The sequence below is a fragment of the Corvus kubaryi genome, unplaced genomic scaffold (assembly GCF_017639235.1).
Source record: "Corvus kubaryi isolate FWS band 111438036 unplaced genomic scaffold, C.kubaryi_AGA036_p1.0 134, whole genome shotgun sequence".
Classification (NCBI taxonomy): Eukaryota; Metazoa; Chordata; class Aves; order Passeriformes; family Corvidae; genus Corvus; species Corvus kubaryi.
This window is the reverse complement of record NW_024580668.1, coordinates 8,780,316-8,801,759: the sequence shown is the minus strand read 5'-3', so window position 1 is coordinate 8,801,759 and position 21,444 is coordinate 8,780,316. Positions and strand designations below refer to the sequence as shown.

General features: G+C 52.3%; 1 protein-coding gene across 1 annotated transcript; it reads right to left on the bottom strand.

Annotated features, from left to right (window-relative positions):
- Positions 1-6,348: 6,348 nt before the first annotated feature.
- On the bottom strand, positions 6,349-19,830 carry GDAP1L1 (ganglioside induced differentiation associated protein 1 like 1). The gene is made up of 6 exons (XM_042049597.1): positions 19,358-19,830; positions 16,317-16,509; positions 12,912-13,085; positions 10,848-10,945; positions 10,605-10,719; positions 6,349-7,745 (listed from the first exon to the last, which is right to left on the bottom strand). The coding sequence occupies exons 1-6, from the start codon at positions 19,535-19,537 to the stop codon at positions 7,402-7,404; spliced, it is 1,104 nt and encodes a 367-aa protein (XP_041905531.1). The 5' UTR covers positions 19,538-19,830; the 3' UTR covers positions 6,349-7,401.
- Positions 19,831-21,444: the final 1,614 nt, after the last annotated feature.

The following is a 21,444-nucleotide window of genomic DNA, read 5'->3' as shown; positions in this document are numbered from 1 at the left end:
GGCAAAGTGAGAAACACCCAGTTATGCCCTGAGGTGCACTTTAATGGAACAAAGTGCTGAGATATGTTAAATATTTTGGAAAATCAGTCTTTAGTTGTGAACACAAATCTATGGTCACTTCATGAAATATTATCTGATTTTTCCACTGTAGCTTAAAGTAGCTCCTTGCAGCTTCTCTGCAATAGGCCTTTTCCAGCTCTTTGATCACCCTGTGCTATCTCCTTTTGCTCAGAAACCTGTTTCCTAGAATTATTTCTTTTCATAGCTTCATCTCTCCTCCTGGAGCACAGATTAGTAATAAATGCTCTTTACCTCTGCTGGATGCGTGCTCTCTCTCAGTATTTTGCCTTCCCTTCTTTGAGGTATTTTGCAAAGCTTAAGATGAAAGTAATTAATAGATACAAAAAGGCTGTTGTGACTCTGAACTGATGTTTAACTGTTGTTAAACAGAGCTGCTCTGTCACTGTACTGGTGGAAAACCTGAAGAAAAGCACGTGGTTTATTTATTGGAGCAGAACTGCACCTGATGTGCTTGAGCTCCAGGAAGGAAAGAGGTGATGTGACAGCAGAGCTCGATACATTAGGAGAGTTACCTTTGTCCTTCTCTTGGGGAGCAGGCACTCACTTCAGTGAAGGGTACTTTCACCCAGGTGCTTAGCAGGAAATTATTAATTTGGATATGGGAAGGGTGCCTTAGTGATTAAATGTAATATGGAATCAGAGCATGAAGTTTACAAGCTGGAAAAGCAGAGATGGAAATGGCCATCAAGGTTGAGTGCAGTCCATGAAATCTCAGGCAATTATGTAATATTTCATCTGAAATGTTATTTATTTTTAAACTACCCCCTGTCCATCACAAAACAGAGGCAATGCCATGTGCTTGTAACGAGCCACATAACTTCTCTGTAAAGCTTTGGGACTATAACATGGCACAGGAAATAAGCAGTAGGGGAAGAGCTTTACCAGTCTTTCAGGAGTGTTGGGTATCATGGGAAAGCAGCACTTGGAAAAATGCCCTTTCACTGTTGTGCTCTTCCTGGCAATGTGTCCAGTGGCAGGGGATCTGTGGCAGAACTGAGGTTCCCCCCCAGTGGTGAAGGCTGAAGAAAGGAAAATGCGGAACAAGAATAAATACAAACGATTACTTTTTTCTCACATCTCCGAAGCCTTTTCCCATGTCCAGTCTCGGTTAATTTTGCAGGTCTGGGCTGTGTATTCCCTCAGTCATGGTTGATGTCAGAGCAGGAACTAGGCATATCCTCAGTGTAAATGTCAGCTCTTCTGAAATGCCTTCCCTGGGTCCTGCCCTGCCTGCAGAGCCTTCCCATCTCACGGGGACTGCACCGAGAGGTCACACGTGGTGTGACCGTAGCTGGGACAGGCTTAACGTAGCTGGGACAGGCTTAACCTAGCTGGGAAAGGCTTAACGTAGCTGGGACAGGCTTAAGTCGTGATTCATCGCCGGGGAAAATTCAGCTAAATAGGTTGTGCCTCAGAACAGTCGACTGTGATGGAGAAAGCTGTGCTAAAGGAGTGGAAAATAAGGATGATGCTCAGCCCACAGAGCCTGTTGGCCATATCCAAATGTGTGAATTGTTGTTCCCACACCTAGCAGGATTGTGCTGTTGGGAATGGCACCCTGGGCCTGCACTCTGCAGGTTTTGCAGGTGATGGGAGCGAGCACAGATGTGGTGTGGGCTTGGTACCGTGTCACTCTAGAGCACAGCTCTGTTGCTTCAGCTTTGTCACAGCCTGACCTGATTCAGTTTTTAGAAGAATGGGAGTGATAGATGTTTGAAGTTTTTAAGAATAGATGGGTTTTTTCTGTTGATTGTCATGATTTGAAAGTTAGGAGAAAAAATCGTGCCGGGGTTTTTTAGTTTATTTTGCTCACTGGGGGTTTTTCTTTGTTGTTTTCAGAGGTTTTTTTCTTGTGTCCAAGAAAAAAAACTATTGCTGTTGGGTAGTGCTTGGATCCAAGGTCACAGAATGGAAAGAAATTGCTTCTGGTAAGCAAAAATAGAAGAGTGTTCAGGAGGCTGGCGGTGGAGTGCCATGACCTTGTGATGTAAAGAGTGTGTGCAAAACAGCACTTAACTGTGCAGGATACTTGGTTCTGTGTCAAGAACTGCCTGCAGCATTACACAGCACCCTCAAACCTGCTTACACTCTGTTCTGATTGCAAAGTAGCTTTATTTGGATAACTCTTCTGGAGCTAAAAAGGATTTAGGTCACAGGAGAGATGAGGTGGTGGTAGGAAAGGGCTGAGAAGGGGAGGCAATGCAAGTAGGGGGATGGATGGTGTTATTTTTAAAGGAATGTTTTAGAAGTCATTGATCTGTGCTGTTCGTTAAGAAGTTTTTAGCAAGATTCCATCTCCTTCCTTTCTTAGCAGTTCTTCCTCAGACAGGGGGAATGGGAGGTGATGTGTTCACTGATGCAGAGCTCGACAACCCAGGGACTCCTGACAACAGGAGCGTCTCTGGGAGATGGTCACGCATTGCCTGCTCCCAGTGACAGGAGAGGGCCACCAGGGAGTCCAGGAGGGAGGAAAGGGGTAGGACAGCAGAGAGGGGTAAAGAAAAAAGGGGCTGAAAGTAGATCATTGTGCAGAGGGAACAAAAAGGAAGAAAAAATGCTGTGAGCTCCTGAGAAGTGGGTGGAGGTTGACATTTTGCTTGTTGAAGCTCTTCAGCACCAAAGTGAAAAGGAAATGGAAATAATCTGCTCTCTGCAGGTAGAGCCTGGCAAGCAGCACACAGGTACTGCTGCAGTGATGGACACCTGTGTTCTGACAGAGCAATTCTTCATCCTCATTATTTATGGCATAGCTGCTATTCCTGCTTCCACTGGGAGCTGTTCAGTGCAGGCTGTTTTCTCTCTGTTTAATCCTCCAGAGGAAAGCGAGCTAAAAGGAGAATGAAAGACGATAGTGAAATGTCCTTTGGGCACATTTGGGGATCAGCACCAGGGGAAAACCAGGAAATGTGTTTGTCATGAATGTGCTTTATCAGAGAATCCAAGTTCCTGTGTGTTTTCATTACTGCTCATAACCTTAGATTTAGAATTACAAATGGCTGGGTCTGAAACACCTGCAATTTGGCCATTGAGGCCATGCTTTAGGAAATCTTTCAAGGATACAAGATCTGTTCCTGTTCACTGCATACACAGATGTTTTCAATCTCATGCACACCTGTGGATTTGAACTTTTCCCTGGGCACTGCTTCTGAACTGGGGATTTTATTCTGTCCCACCATGGCAGAAGGAGCTTTTCTACAGACTTCTGTAACAACAGCAGCTTTGCTGTGAATGGAAATGGCCCTATTTTCCTCAGCAATGCCGCAGGAAATTGCAGGTTTGGGGTTACAATAGTCAGCTCTTTGGTTGTACATCCTGTTACTTTGGGGTTTTTGTTTTTAATTTCATATTATCATATTTTATATTATCCCTGGCCATCTCAAAATACCATATTCATATTATCCCATATATCTTTCAGCAACCTGAGGGATTTAGTTGCTGTCATTGCCTGCATTGTGGATCCAGTCTGGGCAGTTTTGGCTTTGATCCTTATGATGGCAGTGAATGCCACCAAACACAACCTGATGTTAAATATTTTCACAAGCTTTAATATTTTCTGTTTGGTGTTTTGTGAGGAAATCCTTCATTTACTTTCACAGCAGAAAGGAAGGAAGGAGCAGCTCTTACACCACCCCTCTTCCCTCTGTAGCCTGGATTCCGAAATTACAGCTGGGTGGTAAGGATGGTTTTTTCATTCAAAAACAGAGCAACACTCGGCAAATAAATTCTGACGGGGCCACCAAATGGTCACCAAATAGATATTCTTAGGCAGCTCTTGATCTCAATTTCTTTGGCAAGTTGTGAGAGGCTCTGTGGTGTGTTCCCTGTCCTCTGGCCAGCTTGGTGTTGAAATCCTTTATTCTGCATGGAGAGGTCTCCTCCATCCCTTGCCAAGCAAAGGAAAACGCTGCCAGCCAGCAGTAAGGCTGACGCGTACGTTTTCAATTTTCGTAACTGAGTCTTTTGAGCAAATCCTGTAGGAATAAAAAGATTTCAGAAGCTGCAGCTCTGCAAATGTGACCACTGGGAGCCCGTTAAACAGGAGGCTTGGGAGGCAGGAGGGAGAGACTCTGTCATGAAGCCGCATCTCAGGGGTGCTTGGACTTGACATAAAGCCTGTGATTTTCATGCCTCTGATAATGAGAAGTTCCACACTTCAGCACAGACACAGATTTTAAAGCACCGAGGTGCCTTAAAGCACATTTGTCTCTAAAACTCAGGGATTTCAAAGGATAAAAATTTGCTTGGGTAAATAAATACATCTCGAGTAAAGAAGGACCCTGGCCGGGGTTGGGTCAGGTACACAGAAATGCTGGGTGCAGGATGCAGCAGGAGCCATTTCCTCTTGTCTAAAATATAAAATAGCACCTCTGAGGTGCCTCACCTTGCTGCCTTTCCCCTTGGGCGCTGCTGTTACCCCACACCTTGCTGAGAGTAAAGCATAAAGTCCCGGAGTGAGAAAACAGATTTTTGCCATCATTTTCATGTTTCTGTGTACAGAACATGCCCTGGGCAGTGAACATGGGGCCAGTGCCTGGCTCATGGCCAGGTTGTACAGTGGGTTCCCCTTTGCAGTGGAACTGGAGCAGAAAAGGTCTGATCAGGCTGAGATCCGTCGGAGCAAGAGCAACTTTTTATGATGCCAGCCTGTAATCACCACAGGGCTGTTTACAGCAACGGGCTAATCTGGATTGATCGGGGCTCTGACATTTGTTTCGTGGGATCTCGAACATCAATCCAGCCCCTGCCTGCCACAGTAATTGTCTTTTATCACTCTCGCTGATTGCTTTTCCCTGGAGCAAAGTCCTGGTACTTTTTCATTACAAGGGCAGGAAAACAAGGCTTGGTGACAGGGAGTGGCACCAATTTTTGCCTTTTTTTTTTTTTTTTTTAAATTTGGTGCAGAGCAAAGGCTTATTATTGACTGTATCTAGCTGAGAACCTGTACAAAATCCACCAGTACAGCATCTGTGGCTCCCCAGCAGCCCACAGTGCAACACTGGTGACAGCTCTTGTTCATGCCTTGCTCCAGCTACTGGACCTGTCTGGCTTCCTTGTAACAGTTGCATTTCAACAGTGTGCTCCGAGCAAAACACACATTTATTTTCTCCAGTGTTTAGAGGTCTGATTTGCACCATGACTTTAAATTTATTCTGTGGTTTGAAGTACAAAAATAAATAAAATCAAGGAGCAAAGTAACCAGCAGCAGGCTTGCTAAGCAGCTTCCCTCTGCCTCATTGTTGGGCTGAAATCCTAGGAATGGAGGAAGTATTTGCTCTCCTTCCCTCTGGGTTTCGTGGCCTTGGACCCTGTTAATGTTCTTTTCTACACCAGATTTCTGCATTTTATCAGCTTTTGGAAATCACCAGCGAGTGTGTGTGCAGGACAAACAAAGGTAAAAGGATGAAATCCTGGTAAGGGTTTCATGTTGGTGTATCTTTATAAATCTTTCAGGGGGGTTCATCACCAGCTAATTGACCAAAGAGAGGATGACCCACAGTTCATTTTCTTACACCTTTCAGATTCAGCGAAAGGAGGAGGTCAGGGCACCCAACCGCCCTCCCTCTTCAAACAGAAGGAAAAGAACTATTTCTTCTGAAGTCACTGATTCCACGAAGCAAATACTGAATGTATTTGAGAGAACGTGTGTCTGCAAGGTGTCACTCAGCAGCCTCAGCTGCAGGAACAAGGTATGCACATGCAGGTGGTGGATTTGGGTTCCCACACGCCAATTTTAAGTGTGGCCCTAACCACAGGGAGGTAACGAGATGACACAGAGCCTCTGCAGCTCTACAGAGCCTGTTGTATTCCAGAAGTCTGTCAGGCCAGCCTTATGGCAAGCACTGTATAAATGTGTGCCTTTTGCACTCTCTCCATGCTTATCCCTGGTAATTCCTGCTAAATATTCCCAATTCTATGGCTGCCAGGTTGTACCAAAAGCTCCTGGGGAAAGCTTGCTGCTTTCAAGCACATAAAGATTTGAATCAGAGGCAAATGCAAGTCCTATTCTTTCAGCCACACTTGGCATACGTTCCCAAGCCCCGAGATGCAGCATGGCTCACAGGGATCACTGGAGTGCCTGGAAAGCCAGCAGGCTGAGTGCTTATAGAAATTAGTGCTTGGAAGAGGAATACGTATAATTTCCATGCAAGTTTTATACCAATGCAGTACATGGGCCAAAGCACAAACCACCTGCACATCCCACTGCCCTCGGGCATGCCTTGCACTAGGACCAGAAGGATGTGGAACACATTTAGAGATGCGAAGCCATTACTCCTCCCATATGGTTTATTGAGGATCTCAGTTTCCAAAGCATGAGTAGCAGTGAGGCCCGTTATTCTTTCCAGCATGCAAAAGGCACAAGAAAGTCATCAATGTGATTCTGTGCAAAGTGTCCCTAAGAAAACACACAGCGAGGAAATGACAGAAAAGAGCCCCGGATGGAAGAAAGCCAAAGCACCTTCAGGAAAGTGCTGAAAAGTTCTGAAAATGGTTGTACTTTTTCAGAGTCCAAATATGCTCAGTTGGTGAAAGATGCTTTGCAAATCCGTGAAAGAAAACTCAAGAGACAGAGCCAAAAAGGCTTAAAACAATAATGTCCTTCATGTGCCAGAATTCAGGATGGAAGTCAAAATGATTTATCTCAAGAAAAAAGTGCGGCAGTTAAAGACAGACATTAAATTCTTTTAAAAAAAAGCCCACCAAAACCAGACGTAGAAAGTGGATACATTCTAAGAGCAGCTCAATAAAAAATATTCCTTTTAATGAAAATAATTTTTTAAATGGATACTTGAAGAACAGAAATCCACCTTGACTGTGACCAGCTACTGCACCCTGCTCCCAGGAAAGCCTCTGAGCACAACAACACAACACCTTCTAGAAGAAGAAAGTCCCCACTACCTGCATGTGTGAAATGTGGCCAGTGAACAATTTGGAAAAACAAACGTATAGGATCAAGAATCCAAGTCCCATTAGTCAACTTGGGTGTCGGGAAGCCTCCTGGGATTCCTGTCTCTCCCACTGGAGCTGGCTGGTGCTGGAGGCAGTGCCGCTTCCCGGTGGGCACGGCTGAGCCCGTGAACCCTTGAGCCTCTCGCTGGAGTTGAATACTTAAACCTAAAAAAGGCATTTACAAGTTGATGCTTTTGTTGTTGTTGTTGTCTTATTTCCTTGCAGTATAGGTTTCTACTTCTAGACTAGGGAATGTTACATTAAACAATATAATTATTCATTACCTTGCTTCAAATTTCATTACAGTTACTGAGGCTTCATCATAATTTCACACAGCACAGAGACACCAAACTAAACACCAAGCAGTCAGCACTAGATGTATTTTTTCTTTAAGTACCAATAAGCAAAATATCCCATTCCCCCCAGAGATCCCATCAGGAAGGAGGCTCCAAGGAAGGAGGGAGGTTTCCGCTTGACCAGCCTGAAGGCATTGGGTACCACTGCAGAGAGGAGCGTGGTGTGTATGTCTCCCAAAACTTTCCTGAAGGCGAAGCGTTTCTGTATCCTGTCAAAGAACGACTGTAGGTTGGGTCTGCTGCCATCTTCCCAGTATTTCTTAGAGAGTCCCAGAAACTTGAGGCGGTGCAGGGTGGCTCCTAACAAGACATCGGCCAAAGTAAAGACACATCCGCAGAGCCAAAGTTCACACTTCTGCCCTGGAGAGAGAAGAGACAGAGCAAAGGTAAGAATCCCTTGTGTGAGCACCTAAAGCTTTGCTCAAAAGGTCTGCACAGACTGGAGCATTTGTATTAGATCTGGGATGGTTTTTTCCCAGCTCTTTGATGGGCCAGGAGCTCAGACCCCATCTACCAGGTTATGTGACGGAGGGTATGGGGTGTGAGAAGCTGGGAATGTAAGATGGTAATTTATAACCCCTGTGAATATCAAATTCAAATTTGATATTCAAATCACTGGCTGCAAAGTGGCTCTGCTGCCTCTTCCCCAAGTCAAGAGCAGCAGGAGATGGCATCCTCCTGTACCCAGGAAAAGAGCCCTTTGTCCCACTTAGGAAGATGCAGTGTAGTGACCCCTTCTGCTGTGTCAGTGCTCGGGGAGAGCAGCAGTGTTTGCCCTTGGCTGCACCCGGAGCTGCTTCAGGAGTGTCACGTCAACTTGTCCTATTTTAGGGATGTGAGAAATCCTCAGGAATCAAAACCATTTGCTAGATGGCCTGGCTGCTCTCCCTTGTGTGCTGCTGGGGAGGTTCTGCCTTTGTTCTCTCTCCTGTACCAGGGACCCTGCTCCAGAACACCTAAACTGGCAGCACATCTGTGCCAAGAGCCAGGCTTTTGGGGGAGACAGAGCTCAATGTGAGCGCAGGATATGAAGAAAGACATCGAAGGATTGACAGCCCCTGATAATAGGTGATCCTGGAAATGACCCCACCAGAGAGACATCCAAAAATAAAGTAAGCTGCTTTTAGGCTGGAAAAAGCATTTTCAGGCCAGGATGTTGTTAAGCACTCGCCCAGCGCCCTTTCAATACTGAAGAGCAGGGCTGGGATGGAGCTGAGGGACATGAAAGAAGGTGCAGGTAACAAAATCAGAAGGGACACAAAAATCCACCCTCAGTCAGCTTTGCTCCAAATTCCTAATTCTGGGGCTCTTCATTGTCCTGTGGCTATTATACCAGGAAAGAGAAGAGAGGCCCCAGTACAGCATCCCAGAGCAGGCACTGGTGCTGCAGGGCTGCCTGCAGGATGAGGCCAGGGCAATTAGGGGTAATTAGCAGCCCTCATTTGTAGCTGCTTGGCAGCCTGCCTAATCCTGCTGGAGGCACTGCCCGAGTGGACAGATTGCCTGTGCCTAATCAGTCAATAAATATTTTCAGTGACTAATGACTTGTGGGGGTGCTGCAGCTAGAGCTTCTTGGGTGTGGTGGGGAGCTTGTGGGTGCTTCTGCTAAGAGGTGAGGGGAGCAGGACTGAGGCAGCTGCCTCACTCCCAGGTACTGCTGCAGGTGAAAGGAGAAAGCACATGTGAGGGTGGGACTTCGGGAGAGAGCTGTGATCCACCCCTGTTCCTCCTGGCTCTGGGCTTGCACCTCTGCTGAGGTCTGGGCCTGGATATGGGCTGCCCCAGCCCCTTGCACCCCTGCCCAGCACAGAGTGGGGTGGGAGCACAGGCAAAGGCAACTCTTCTCCTTTCATCCAGAGCAGCCCCAGCTCGGATCAGCCTGTCCCAGCTCAATGGGGTGCCTGTGGCAGGGGTCTCCTGGCGTTCCTGCGGCACCTCCCACCCTCTTCCCTCCTGCATCGCCAGCAGCCTGGGCTGCGTGGGAGTAGAGCTGCTGCACTGCAGCTCCTGGGAAGTTGCCAAAGTGGTGATCATGCCCACTGCTGAGATCCTGACCTGGCCATGAGCACGGTGTGGGAGTTCGGGGTTCTGGAGCAGAGGGCAGGAGCAGCAAACAAGGACTGAAGGCATTGGAGCACCTGTGTGCTGGCAATAGCAGCAGCAGCAGCCATCCCTGTGCTCCAGGCACCTGGGATGTCCTCCAGGGCACCTCATTAGGCTAAATTCTGCTGTGCCACCCCTCACAGCAGTTAATGAGGGTGTTTGAGGAAATTAGGGCAAGGCAGAATGCCACTGTGAGCACATCAGGGCTCTTGGTAAATCCCCAGCCTGATGCCCTCCAGGGCCTGACCTTGACACCTCCAGTGTGGCCCCGAGAGTGACGCACGGCTCCCCACAGGCAAGGCCAGCCCCGAGGGCAGGGGCAGCTGTGGGACCATCCCCTGATTAACTGTGTCTGGGCTCTGCTCTGGATCTGGCACCGCGGCGCTGGCAGCTGCCAGCCCTCCCGGGGCTGGGGCTCTGAGCCCTGCCGGCAGTGGGGAAGAGAGGAGGAAGGACAGCGTCATCCAAGGGTGATGGGGGGACAAGCACTGCCCAGCTTTGCCCAGGCACCCCTGCCTGCCAGGCTCCCAGCACCGCATTTGATGTCAGGGGTGGCCGGTGTCCCTCTCTCTTGCCTGCTGGCATTTGACGCAGGTTCTAGAAAGGCTCTCCCCTCCAGGGCCCCTCACATTCCTGGGTTTCCCTGCCCATGCTCCACTGGGATGTGTCACAGCCTGGTGATGTGAGGGGGCTTGGCTGCAGCATATGTTCCCATCCCTGCACTTTCAGCAGCCAGTGCTCCTCATGGTGCACTGTTCCCAATCTGTTCCCTCCTAAACCAGACAGAGCATCGGTTGTTGTCAGCCCCTTGCTGTAGTAGAGGGGACCTGCCATCACCCTGCGATGACTTTGGGGCTCCCAAAGAGGACCCATGAGGACAGGGATCCTGCTATCCCCTGTGACAAAGGGTGCAGGGGTGGTTTGCCAGAGGTTAGTAAGACCATGGCTGCAACAACATCAGTGTACCCAAAACCAGGAGAGCCCAGTGGCAGCCCCAAACCCACCAGTGGTTGTTCCATGGGAGTTGTTCATCGGGTACAAAGCTTTTGGCTGTTTCTGGTGTTGCACCTCAGCCTCGTGTGGAAAAACACCCCATAAACACAGCCCGGTGCCTACCTTGGTACTCCAATTTTCTTTTCTCCAGCTCGGCCTCAATCTGGTCTAGCACCATCCCAAGCTCTCCAAGGATCTTCTTCAAGTAGTTCACATTATCATGCTCCAGGATCTTGGCCTGGGTAGAGAGCAGGGTTAGGATGGGGAATGGATGGATGCAGGGACACAAGGCATCAGGTGCCTACGGCAGGTCTGTGGGTCATGTCCCCCCAACACCAGAGATGTGTGTGACTTTGACCCACTCACCATGAGCTTCTTCTGCTTGGAGAGGTAAGGCTCAGACAGCTGTGGCTCCTCTTCATGGTCCAGCTTCATCAGATCCGTGGTGGCGTTAGCTAAATGTCCTGAAGGGAGACAGAGGGGCTGGGATGATCTGTGTCTGATAGCAAAGCACTTTGTCCTGCAGTCAAAATATTGCTGTAGCACCAAGAAAAAAGACCCCAGAGAGCTAAAATGGGCCAAATTCATGGCTTGCTACTCCTCTGCTGCCACATCTGAGAGCAGGTGGCTCCATCAGCCATCCCATCCACAGGGCAGTGCTGGCTCCGGGGTGTGGCCGATCTGTCTCCCTGTGGTAAGTCCCAGCCTGGGAGTTTCAGGGGGAGTTTCAGCTTTTCATTTTCCCTCCTGGATTCATATTAGAGCTGCTGGAAGTTCTGTCTGTTGCTTACTGTTTTAAGAACACCCCTGAGCTTGCCCATAACCCCTGAGCTCCATCCCCAGCAGGTTGAACCTTTGGGATGTCCGAGCTGCCTGCCCACACTTGGGTGTACATTCAGAGCAGTGTGGCACAGGAGGGGATGCCCCCTCCTGGGTGGAGCTGCCCCGCCCTGGCTTGGTGTCCAGGGATGCCCACCATGAGCATGGCAGAGATGCTCACCCTTCTGCCTCTCAGGGCCTAGGGAGGACGGGAAGGGCTTTGTGCAAAGGAGCTAACAAAGGGAAAGGAGCAGAGTGAAAGGAAGAAAAGAATACTAGAGGCAGAGTAACACCTAAGGGAAGGCATAAATTACCCAAAGTTGGGCTAATGTCTTCCTGCCAGGGACCACCTGTCTTTCCTTCCGTGTTCCCTCCAACAAGGGAGGCCTTGGCTCTGCCGGTGTGCTGGTGCGGGAGGTGCCAGGGCTGGCTGGGGTGGGAGCCAGCAGCAGGCTGTACACTGCCATAAAATGCTGTATTTCCCTGTTTTCTGCCCTGAGCTTGTGCTTGCTAAGGCTGCCAACCAGCTCTCCTGGGGCTGCAACTCAGATAGAAATCTGGATATCATCCTGATTTCATTCCACTGTTCCCCTTGGGAGAGCCTGGAACCTTGGTTCACCCTCTCCTCGGGACACAATGACATCAGTTTCCCTCAGCAGCCACTGAACAGGGCAGCTGAGCCATTGCCTGCGTGCAGAAGATGTGCTTGGGAGGAAGGACCTGTTCATACCCCTCCAATGGCTTGGGAAAAATGCCACCAGTGAGGAGGTTTGGACAAAGAGATAAGCAAGGGACCTTGGCAGAGTGCTGGGGAGGCGATGTGAGGCAGACAGGGGCTGAAGCCATCACAGCAGCACCCTTTGGGGAGGGGAAGGGCTCTGGCCTGCGTCAGCCCAAGGTCTGGGGGTGGAGGTGACACTTGGTGACATGGGGAAAGCTGTCTGTGATGGGTGTCAGCAGAGGCAGGGCAGACCAGCAGCTGCACCTCAGGAACTGCCTATTTCTCTTTGTGCACAAGTGCATCCCACCTCAGCAGGACCATCTGGGACCCAGGCAACTGAAGGGATGGGGGTGGGAACAGTGTTATCTAGGGGCTCAGCCTGGGGCCAGAGCCTAAAGGAAGGGAGAGACCTGGGACATGCCAATACCCTCCCGACAAGGTCGCTTTTCCGGCAAGGAATTCTCTCCAGGAGCAATCCCTGCCATTCAGTCATATTAAGCATCGTCAATGTTTCATGAGCACTTGAAGGTCAGGTACACAGACTTATGCCGATTCATCCACTGCCTGCAACTCAATCTGGCTGCACTCTCCCACCTATGCCCTTAGAGTTACTGCAGGGAGAGGGGCAAATTCCTGTGCCCCAGAAAGAGCTGAGGAGAAGAGTGCATGGCCCACGGGAGCCCAGACACCCCCTGAGTTAGGAAGCCTCTATAGGATGCCTGCAGTTCCCAGATCGGCTGTGCTTTGCCATTTCCCAGCTGTGTCCCTGCCTGCTTTGGTAGAAAGGCGAGATGAGCAGCAGGAGCACAGTGCCTGGCTGGGCTGAGGAGCCACACCGAGCCTAAAGGAGCTGGGGAGCCCTGGGCAGCCCCGCTGGAAAGGCGACTTACTGCGGATCTCAGTGGTGGCGTACTTTGGGATCATGGAGTCGGTGGTGAGCTCGGGGTGCAGGATGCAGCCGTGCGTGTAGGCGTCCATGGGGAGCGAGTCCAGCAGCTCCCGGTACTGCAGCACCCGCGAGTGCAGCAGGCTGCCCGGCTCGGGGATCAGCTGCGTGACGTTTTCTGCCAGGGCAAAGGGAAACGTGTTAGCAGGACCTGGGAGGGCTCAAGCGCTTGTTAGTGGCTCCTTAGCCCGCTCTGGACAGCAGTGTGCAATCCTGCTGAGATACCTCTGGGCAGGGCTGGCTGAGGCAGAGCATTCACTCAAATCTGTAGCTCATGCTCTGCCCTCTCCCTCCCTGATGCCCATCCTGGCCAGGAGTGCAGCCAGCCCATGCCCAGAGATGGGCAAACCCATCCCTGGAGTCAATGTAGCCAGCCCTGAGTCTCCACAGCCTCTGGATTTGTACACTGTAATTTCACATCTCTTAGGATAGGAGAACAATCTTCCTGCTCTGCAGAAACGAGCTAAAGGATGGGGATTTGAGTTTAGGATCTCCTGAGTTATATAGTTTTTACACCAGCGGCAGTGAGGTACCTCATTCTCTTGGGCTTTCTTAAAAATCCCCAAATGGGCAATGGGAGTAGATGACCAAAGGAGCCCAGTGTACCTTCCCTCCATGCTCAGCCAGTGTCTCAGCTGCAGGAACATCCCTCACCCTGGCTGGCTCCGCTCCTCCCTGCCTTGTTGGGTTTTATTCACTTTCTGTGGATGGCAGTTTGCAACATGCCTTTTATTACACTTTCAGCTCAAAATACACAGCAGGTGACACCACAAGAAGTAAAGTGTTGCTCTTGTCTCCCTCAAGAGCACCAGGTCCAGTTTTCTATGGGATCATAAATCTTTATGGTGTTGCAGAAAGCAGTTCACAGGTAGTGAGTAAATCCACCACCGGGACTCTGACTCTGCTGCCAACATCCTCTCTGCAGAACTGGGCTCTCCACGTGCCGGTGTCTCCACCTCAGTTAGGTCACATTTGCAGAAGGACTTTGGCAGATGTGACCAGTGCAGCCCCTTATTTCCAGGCCTGAAGTGACAGCTGTGCTCTGCCCAGCCCTGCTGCCAGTGGCAGGAGCTGGGCTGCAGGCATGGCAGTGCCCACCTGGCAAGGATCTTGCTTTGCCATTATCGTGCCTGCTGGTGCCCATGGCTGGATAGGAGCCAGGCAAATTTGGGTACCTCCTGTATTGCAAATCTCATGGCTCTGACCTGGACTGTCCCTGCTGGAAGGCTCCACAGAGTTGTTCCCACCGATGGGCATCAGTGTCACTGTCCCCTGAGCAAGGGGAGGTTTGGGTGGCTCCTCCCTGTCCATGGGCTGCTCACTGCCTGTGTTGCCTGGGCTCCAGCTCTCCAAGCAGGGATTTTCCATCCGAGAAAAGTGACCAGATGAACAAAACAATAACTGACCTATAGCCTGTGTGCTCCTTCCACAGGGCTCCTGGCCAGTACCGACCGGCTGGGGCTGAGGCTGGGAGCAGCACATCCAGAGGGACTGCCCCATCCCGCAGGAAGATGGAGCAACCACAATGAAATAGTGGCATGCTGGCCACCAGCCCACGACCTTCAGCACATCCCAGGGAGGTTTATCATTGGGATGGTGCCTGACTTGCCTTTACGTGCCACAGCAACCTGCACATACGGGCTGCTGTTGCATATAGCAGGGAGTGATGGGCTGTGCAAGGGGATGCAGACCTTGGAGGACACACTGGCCCAGGGGGAACATTGCCCTGGTCAATGCATCAGCGGTTTCTAGTGAGAAGCACCCTCAAATGTGGCTTATTGGCACCTATTGGCTATTCTGGGGAAAGGAAAATATCTCTCCACACACCAGCCTTTACTGATAGCTGGCCCCCAGTGTGTGTTAGCAGCTGAAAAAGGCCATGCTCTCAGCCCAGGGGAAAATGTAACTCAGTAAAAATACCTTGTAAAGGCCTTTTCAAACTCTACACATTTCCCCTGTGAGGATTCCCCCTCAGATCAGCACTGCCACATCCTGATAATGCTTTTGGCAGCTGCAGTGGTGGGCAATAGGATGGAGCAGAGCATGGAGCACAGAGTGATGCTCTGGGCCCTCTTCCCTGGAGCTTCCCCTCTCCATTTCTCAGCAAAAAGGTAAGAAACTGCACCTGGCTGGAAAATCTCAACGACAGGAGTTTCCCAGCGCTCGGACAGCTCTGTGTCCCCCTCCTGCTGGGGACAGCCTGTTGTCACATATGTCAGACCACCTGCCCTTTGCAGAGACCAGGTGAAGTGGTGCAGGGACCCACACTCCCTGATGCTCCTTGATGCTGGGGCTGCTGCCAGGCAGGAAAGCAGCTGCCATTCCCTAGGACCTGCTGCCAGTGTGGGATTCTCCTGATGGACCCATCCCTGCTGCCCCACCGGTGAGCGAGCTTCGTGCCTCCACGGAGCAGCAGCACAGTGGCGGGGCCGGGAGAGGACAGCAGCTGAGCTGGCAAGGTGCCCTTGCTTCGGGAGCTATTTTGAGATGTTTTTGATGTCTCTGTTGCAAGGGGGATGGATGCTGGGGCGAACACTGTGATGGCACAGCCCGAGATCCCTGCTCAGCTTTGAAGCCTGCCCAGCCTGGCAGCCCCCAGGTTTGGGGGAATGAGGGGTGTGAGATGCTGGGGAGAGGCTGCTCACCGCAGCTGCTGAGCAAAGCTGACTTTGAGCTCTGTCTTGGCATCCTGGTGTGCCGGGCTCAGCAGGCCACAGGCTGCAGCCCTGCTCCAGGGGGAATATGAGCTTCCCTCTCCTGGCTGTCCCTTCCTCTGGGTTTATGTCACATCATCCTCCCATGGTCCTCAGCACTGCTGGCTGTGTTTGACTTTAAAGAGGCTGTTTTCTCTGAGGCACAGCAGCAGCAGGGACAGCAGGATCCCCTGCCCGTGGCCAGGGGCCCAGAAATCCTTGAGGAAGGGGAAAGAGGGGCAGCAGCACACGGCTTAAAGCCACCTTCTCTCAGCAGGGCCCCTTATGGCCCCTTCATACAATTACCCAGAGCCAAAGTACAGAAGTGTTCCCATGGGCGGTGCCCCAGAGGGGACTCTGGTGAGATGCCACCATGCACCATGGGGACTGAGGGACATTGTCAGGTTTGGGAGTGTGACTTCCAGGACAGAAAGAGGGGAGTCTGAGCTACCACACCCCTCAGAGCCCTCCAGCAGGGGATTTCTGCTGGAAATTCTTCCATTTCATGGGAAAACATAGAAGTCTGGGGAGGGCTGGTGGCTTGCTGATCTTCTGGGGTGAAGACAAAACTTTAAAGGAAAAAGTGGATTCATTTAGCAAACAGCACCTGGAGTAGACACGAATTTCCTCCGAGACACACCCCACCCGTGCATTACCTCCTGTGAAGTTCTTCTCCATGTAGTCGATGATCTGGTTGTAGTCACTGATGATGTTGTCCCTGTGGATGATGACGGGCACCTCCTCGCCCAGGTTGAGCCGCATGAACCAGGGCTCCTTGTGCTCCATCAGGGGCATGCTGACGTCCCGCTCCTCGCAGGGCAGCCCCTTCTCTGCGATGACCAACCGCACCTGGGGCAAGAAGCCAGGGAAAGGGCTCAGCCCCATGCACCGAGCTGGTCCCCTGTCCCCCCTACCCCGTTACACCCCAGACCCTTCCCCAAAGCTTAAGCACAGTGACATGCCAGGATCATGTGCTTGCCCTGCAAGAAGCCAAGCAGCTGTTGCCATGGGACAGCTGCAAAATCCAGGCAGCCAAGAAAGAATTTGTTTTCCCAGCAAAGAGGGGATACCCAAACCCATCCTGTCTTTTCAGAATCATGGACCATCCTCCCTGGTCGCCGGTGGCCTGTGTGACAGGCAGAGGAGCTGGAGGGCTGAGAGCCAATCCCTCAGCAGTGGGTAGAGGGAGGCAGGAGCTCCCCAGCTGGGGGGAATGAGTGATGCTGCTGTGGATCCCAGCATAGCCCAGCACATACCTGAGGAAGAAAAGGAGGAAGAGGAGGAAGCAGAGGCTGCAGCAATGTTATGCCTTACACGTGCACCCAATGAGTCCTGCTGCCTGGCTGAAGGAGACCTGGATGCTGACTCAGGTTATGTCCCACTCTCATGAGTGGACTTTGGCTTTTTGAGCACAATTTGAGCAGGGAGAAGGTTCTGTTCCATGGGAAGTTTCAGGTAGCCACTGTGACCCTGCACAGCATTCCTCCTCCTCCTCCATGATGACATCAGCTCGAGGGCACCACCCAGCACCTTCACACCTCTTGTGTCAAACCTTCTGCCTCCCCCTTCCCCTGCCACTGCCCTCTTTCAGCCATGGGCCAGCAAGCAGCACTGCGGGGTGGGACCCACACATCTCAGGGGTGGGAAAGATGAGTCCACCCTTGCAGAGGGGCAGGAGGAGGCAGGAATGGGACTGGATGTGGGCCATCATCACCATCCCCATCCCCACCCTAATCACCAGCCCTCAGGGCTGATCTTGCTGCTCTGCTCTGTGCATGAGCCGGTGTTGAATATGCACTCAGGGATGGCATTTTAGGCTTCTGGGTTATAAAACCTGACTATTATGAACTAAGTATGTCAGACATGAAAAAAAAACCCCACGGGGGATGTGAGAAAGCCATGATTTACAGAACCACTGAATGAGGGAAAAGTACTTGTTTTCATCTGACTAGCAGCAGCTATAAATACAATTTAACATATATAAGCATTTCTGTGAGTATTTCAGAGTTCCCAGGGAATTAGTCATTAATTATTCACAGGAATGGCAAATTAATTTTTTCTTTTAAAGTCAAACAAGAGAAAGCCTGGGTCCCTCAACTCACTCCTGGCCTTTTCCTCCCAGCTGAAAAATAAACATCAGCCAGTACCACCTGAGGTAACCAGCCCCAAGCTCCCTGTGTTTCCCTGTTCTGCTATCAGGAGCTGAGGCTGAAGGCCTGGCAGGAGGCAGCTGCTGGGCATGAGGCAGCCCAGGGTACCCAGTGCCTGAGGGCAAGGGGAGCCCCTGCCAGCACCCCAAAGTGGGACGCTAGACAGGGGTGATGAAACATTCCTGGACCCCCTCCCAGGTGCTCTCTACACCGGGAGCATGGGTGTCATCTTGTGTAAAACTCCAAAAATCCCTTTGCAGACAAGGCCACGTCCTGCTGGGACTGAGAATCCCTCCCACAAACAGCCCTGTGCCCATGGAGGGTGGTTCCAAGCAGCTCCCCGGGCAGAAGAGGAAAAGCTTTGTCTGTAGCCTGCTCCGAGCAAAACCCCTGTGCACGGGGGTCCTGAGGAGCCTCCATTGTTCCCCACCCTGCGATGTCCATCACACCAGCAAGTGCTCTTTCCATGCAAGTGACTTCAAAACAAAGCCTGTCACAGTGCCGGTGCCAGCAGGTGCGGTGGCTCTATGTGTCCCCTGCCCTATCCCCTGCCCTGTGTCCTGCCCCGCAGAGTGAGGTCGATTGTAGGAAACCCTGTACAAGAAGTGCCTCAACCGCTCCCTCCCTTCTGCCGGCGGCCAAACGAGCGAGACAAAAAATAACAGCAAGCGCGGGGTGCCGCGGGGAGCCGGGCACGAGCATCCCCCGCCAGTGCGGATCCGGAGCCCGTCAGTCCCGTGCTGCGGGCCGACCATGTGCAGCCACCCTGCTGCATTGGGCATCCTCCCTCCTTTGTGTCTGCACGCAGGAACGGGCACCTCTGCCCCGGCCTTCCCTCCGGGCTGTGGAGCTCGGGGAGGCCCTGGCACCGGGGAACTTGGTGTTCCGCCACCCAGCCCTCCGAATAGCCCGTTCTCCATATGGTATTAATGGCTTACGAGTGATGCGGGGTTTAGGGCCGGGGGAGAAGGTTGGGTTTGCTACTCAGCTGCTGTGCTGCAAAATGAGCATTTACTGTTGTCTGGAAAACGGGATTTCTTGCTGGGGCACCCCGGGAATAGAATTTCCAGGGCACTGCTGCAGTGTCAGGGGTGAATCATCGCTGCGTGCTGGGGTCCGGGATCCTCTCCCGGGCACCAGCCTGGCTCGGGGCTGCCTCCCCTCTCGCAGCAGCAGGGTGGTCCCGGGCCCGGCTCTGCCTTTGTCTGCGCTCCCGGCCACGCCAGTGTGGGGCTGGGAGCGAGCACAAAGCCGAGGCGGCTCCCGATGCAAGCCGTGATCCCAAAGCAAAGGCAAGATTTGGCTGAGCCCCCCCATCCTCATCCCCATCCCCATCCCCATCCCTATCCCAATCCCCATCCCTCCCCAGGCAGATGCTGTTAAAAGGTACAAAGATCTGCCTGGCCACACGCTGCTGCCCCGGCCAGCCTCGGGGCCGAGACCCTCGCTCTCCCCCGAGTGCATCCATCCTCCCGAAGCAAGGGGATGCCCTGGGAACTGGAGGCGATTCTCGCCCGGGAACCCGGCCGGGCGATTGTTTTCTTTACCTTTTGTGAGCTGAACGACTGGGTCCAGTGGTACAAAACCAGTCTGTCCTGGGATTTGAGAGCGGGGTCTGTCGGGTCGTGATTTTCTTCCCTCTCCGTGGATTTCCCCGCGTTGTTCTCCAGCGCCGAGATGGGCCACCAGCTGCAGTTGGTGGGAGTAACATTATTGGGAGTCGCCATGACAGCGAGCGAGCGAGCGGGAGAGGGACGGGGAGCGAGCGGCGCTAGCCCAGCATCACATGGGCTCCTGCCAGCCCATCACTCCCGGGGCAGCTGCAGCTCCCCGGCCGGGGTGGGCAGCGCGGGGCGGTGGGCGCGGGGTCACAGCAGAGGGTGGCGGCAGCGGCGCCGGGGCTGGGGGTGGGCTCGCAGCCCGTCCCCGCTCGTGGCGGGGCTCCCACGGAAACGTGCACGCATCGCTTCAATAGAGGAGTCAGCAGCCGAGGCTCCTGCCTCCTGCCTGCCTGCCTGCCAGCTCGGCAATCCGGGGCAGCTCCAACCCCTGCGGCTCCTTAAGAACATTTTTCAGCTGAGATTAGGATTTTTTTTTTGGACTGCTTTAGATATGGCGGATGTGTAATCAATGGCCAGAGTGATGGACACTGGCTTTAAAATGCTTAGAAGGTGTCCTGCCTGCCTTGCAACCTTCATGGAAAGAAGCAGCAATGGCTCTTTAAAGGTATTCAGTTATTTTTTGGAGAGCACAAATTAATTTCTGCCTATTGGGTGTTATGTAGCCTGTACAGAGGCAGAGCCCAGGAGCCTTTGCTGTGTACAAGAGCCCGGGGTGCCCGCCCAAACTGGACAAAGTAGGCACAGCTGGGGGTCACTTCGAGAATTAGCAAGGTGTGTCGCACTTCCAAACCGGTCAGGAGACTCGGAGAGCACTGGGGCTTCTTGAGCTGTTGCTCCTCTCCAAGCCCTGTGAGCATCACCCAGAGGTTTGCAGGCACAGGTGTGTAGCAACCTGGACATCTGAACTTGTGCTTTATGACACTTGGCTTTGTCATGCCCCATCTCCAGCAATCTGGGAACCTGGACATAATTTCCCACCCTTGGATCTGTTGCCAGTGCCAGGGAATAAAGCCAGCCCAGTTAGACAGGGTTGTAGGGGCAGGTTCTGGAGAGGATGGGGGAGAGGGCAGTGCAGGCCCAGGGAGCCAGCATGTGTCTCAGGGCTGTGTGAGGGCTCTCAGTCTGAACCACTGGCACTGGTGAGGATGGAAGCAGGAAGGTTTGGAAGAGCTGGTTCGAGTGGGGAAACTGAGGCACACTTCACCCAGGAGCACTGAGAGGGAGCAGGGCCAAACTGGTACCCAGCTGCATAAATACAGCGCAAGGAGCAGTTTTCTAGGGACTGGGAGATGACAATGAATTATTTGGTGGTGTGATATTCTGCTCCTCAGGGTGTGCAGGAAGGTGATGAGAGGGGTGAGGCTGGGAAGTGCTTTGCTCTGCCCTGGCTCCTCCCTGTTCTCTTCCCCCCTCAGGCAACGGCCCCCAGTAACAACATCTCCCCCCAGCCGAGGTCTTCCCAAGTCCCTAAATTGGCCTCACGGACACCCAGAGGGACAGGCTCTTGCTTAGCCTCTGCTTTGGAGCTGTAAACTCAAGGGAAAACTGAGCTTTGAAGAGCTGGCCCCCTCACGCAGCACCACCCTGCCCTCTGCTCCACAGCCTGCCCTCGCTGCCCGAGAAGCTTCTTTGGGGACTCCTTGCACTGGAAGGGGGCACTGTGGGTGTACACAAGGCAAGGAGCAGGTTGACCAGGCAGCAGCTGTTCTCCCTGGATCGCTGTCCAGAAGGCCCCATCTAGTGGTATATTTTGTGATGAATTAATGCTGCGCCGTGGGGAGTAAAACACGACAGGTCGCTGCATCCCTCCTGGTCCTGCAGGTACACGGTGCCTCTGTAGGGTCTATTTATTTAGCTGGGTTTTGGCTTGCTAAACTGAGCAAAGCTTGAAGGGCACGAGGTTTGCCAGCCCCCTTAGGGTGTGCCCTGACCTTGTGTGACCTTGAGATCGTCCCCAGCTCCTCTTCGTGACTGCCAAAGGGCTCAGCGTGGGGCTGCCCCATGGGATGCTG

Bases quoted from the DNA above. Each gene is read 5' to 3' on its own strand.
- GDAP1L1 (XM_042049597.1), bottom strand. From the start codon at position 19,537: ATGGCGACTCCCAATAATGTTACTCCCACCAACTGCAGCTGGTGGCCC. The intron at 13,086-16,316 runs GTAATGCACGGG...TTGCCCTGGCAG, and splicing joins GGAGAAGAACTTCACAGGAG to AAAACGTCACGCAGCTGATC. The intron at 7,746-10,604 runs GTAGGCACCGGG...TTCTCTCTCCAG, and splicing joins AAGAAAATTGGAGTACCAAG to GGCAGAAGTGTGAACTTTGG.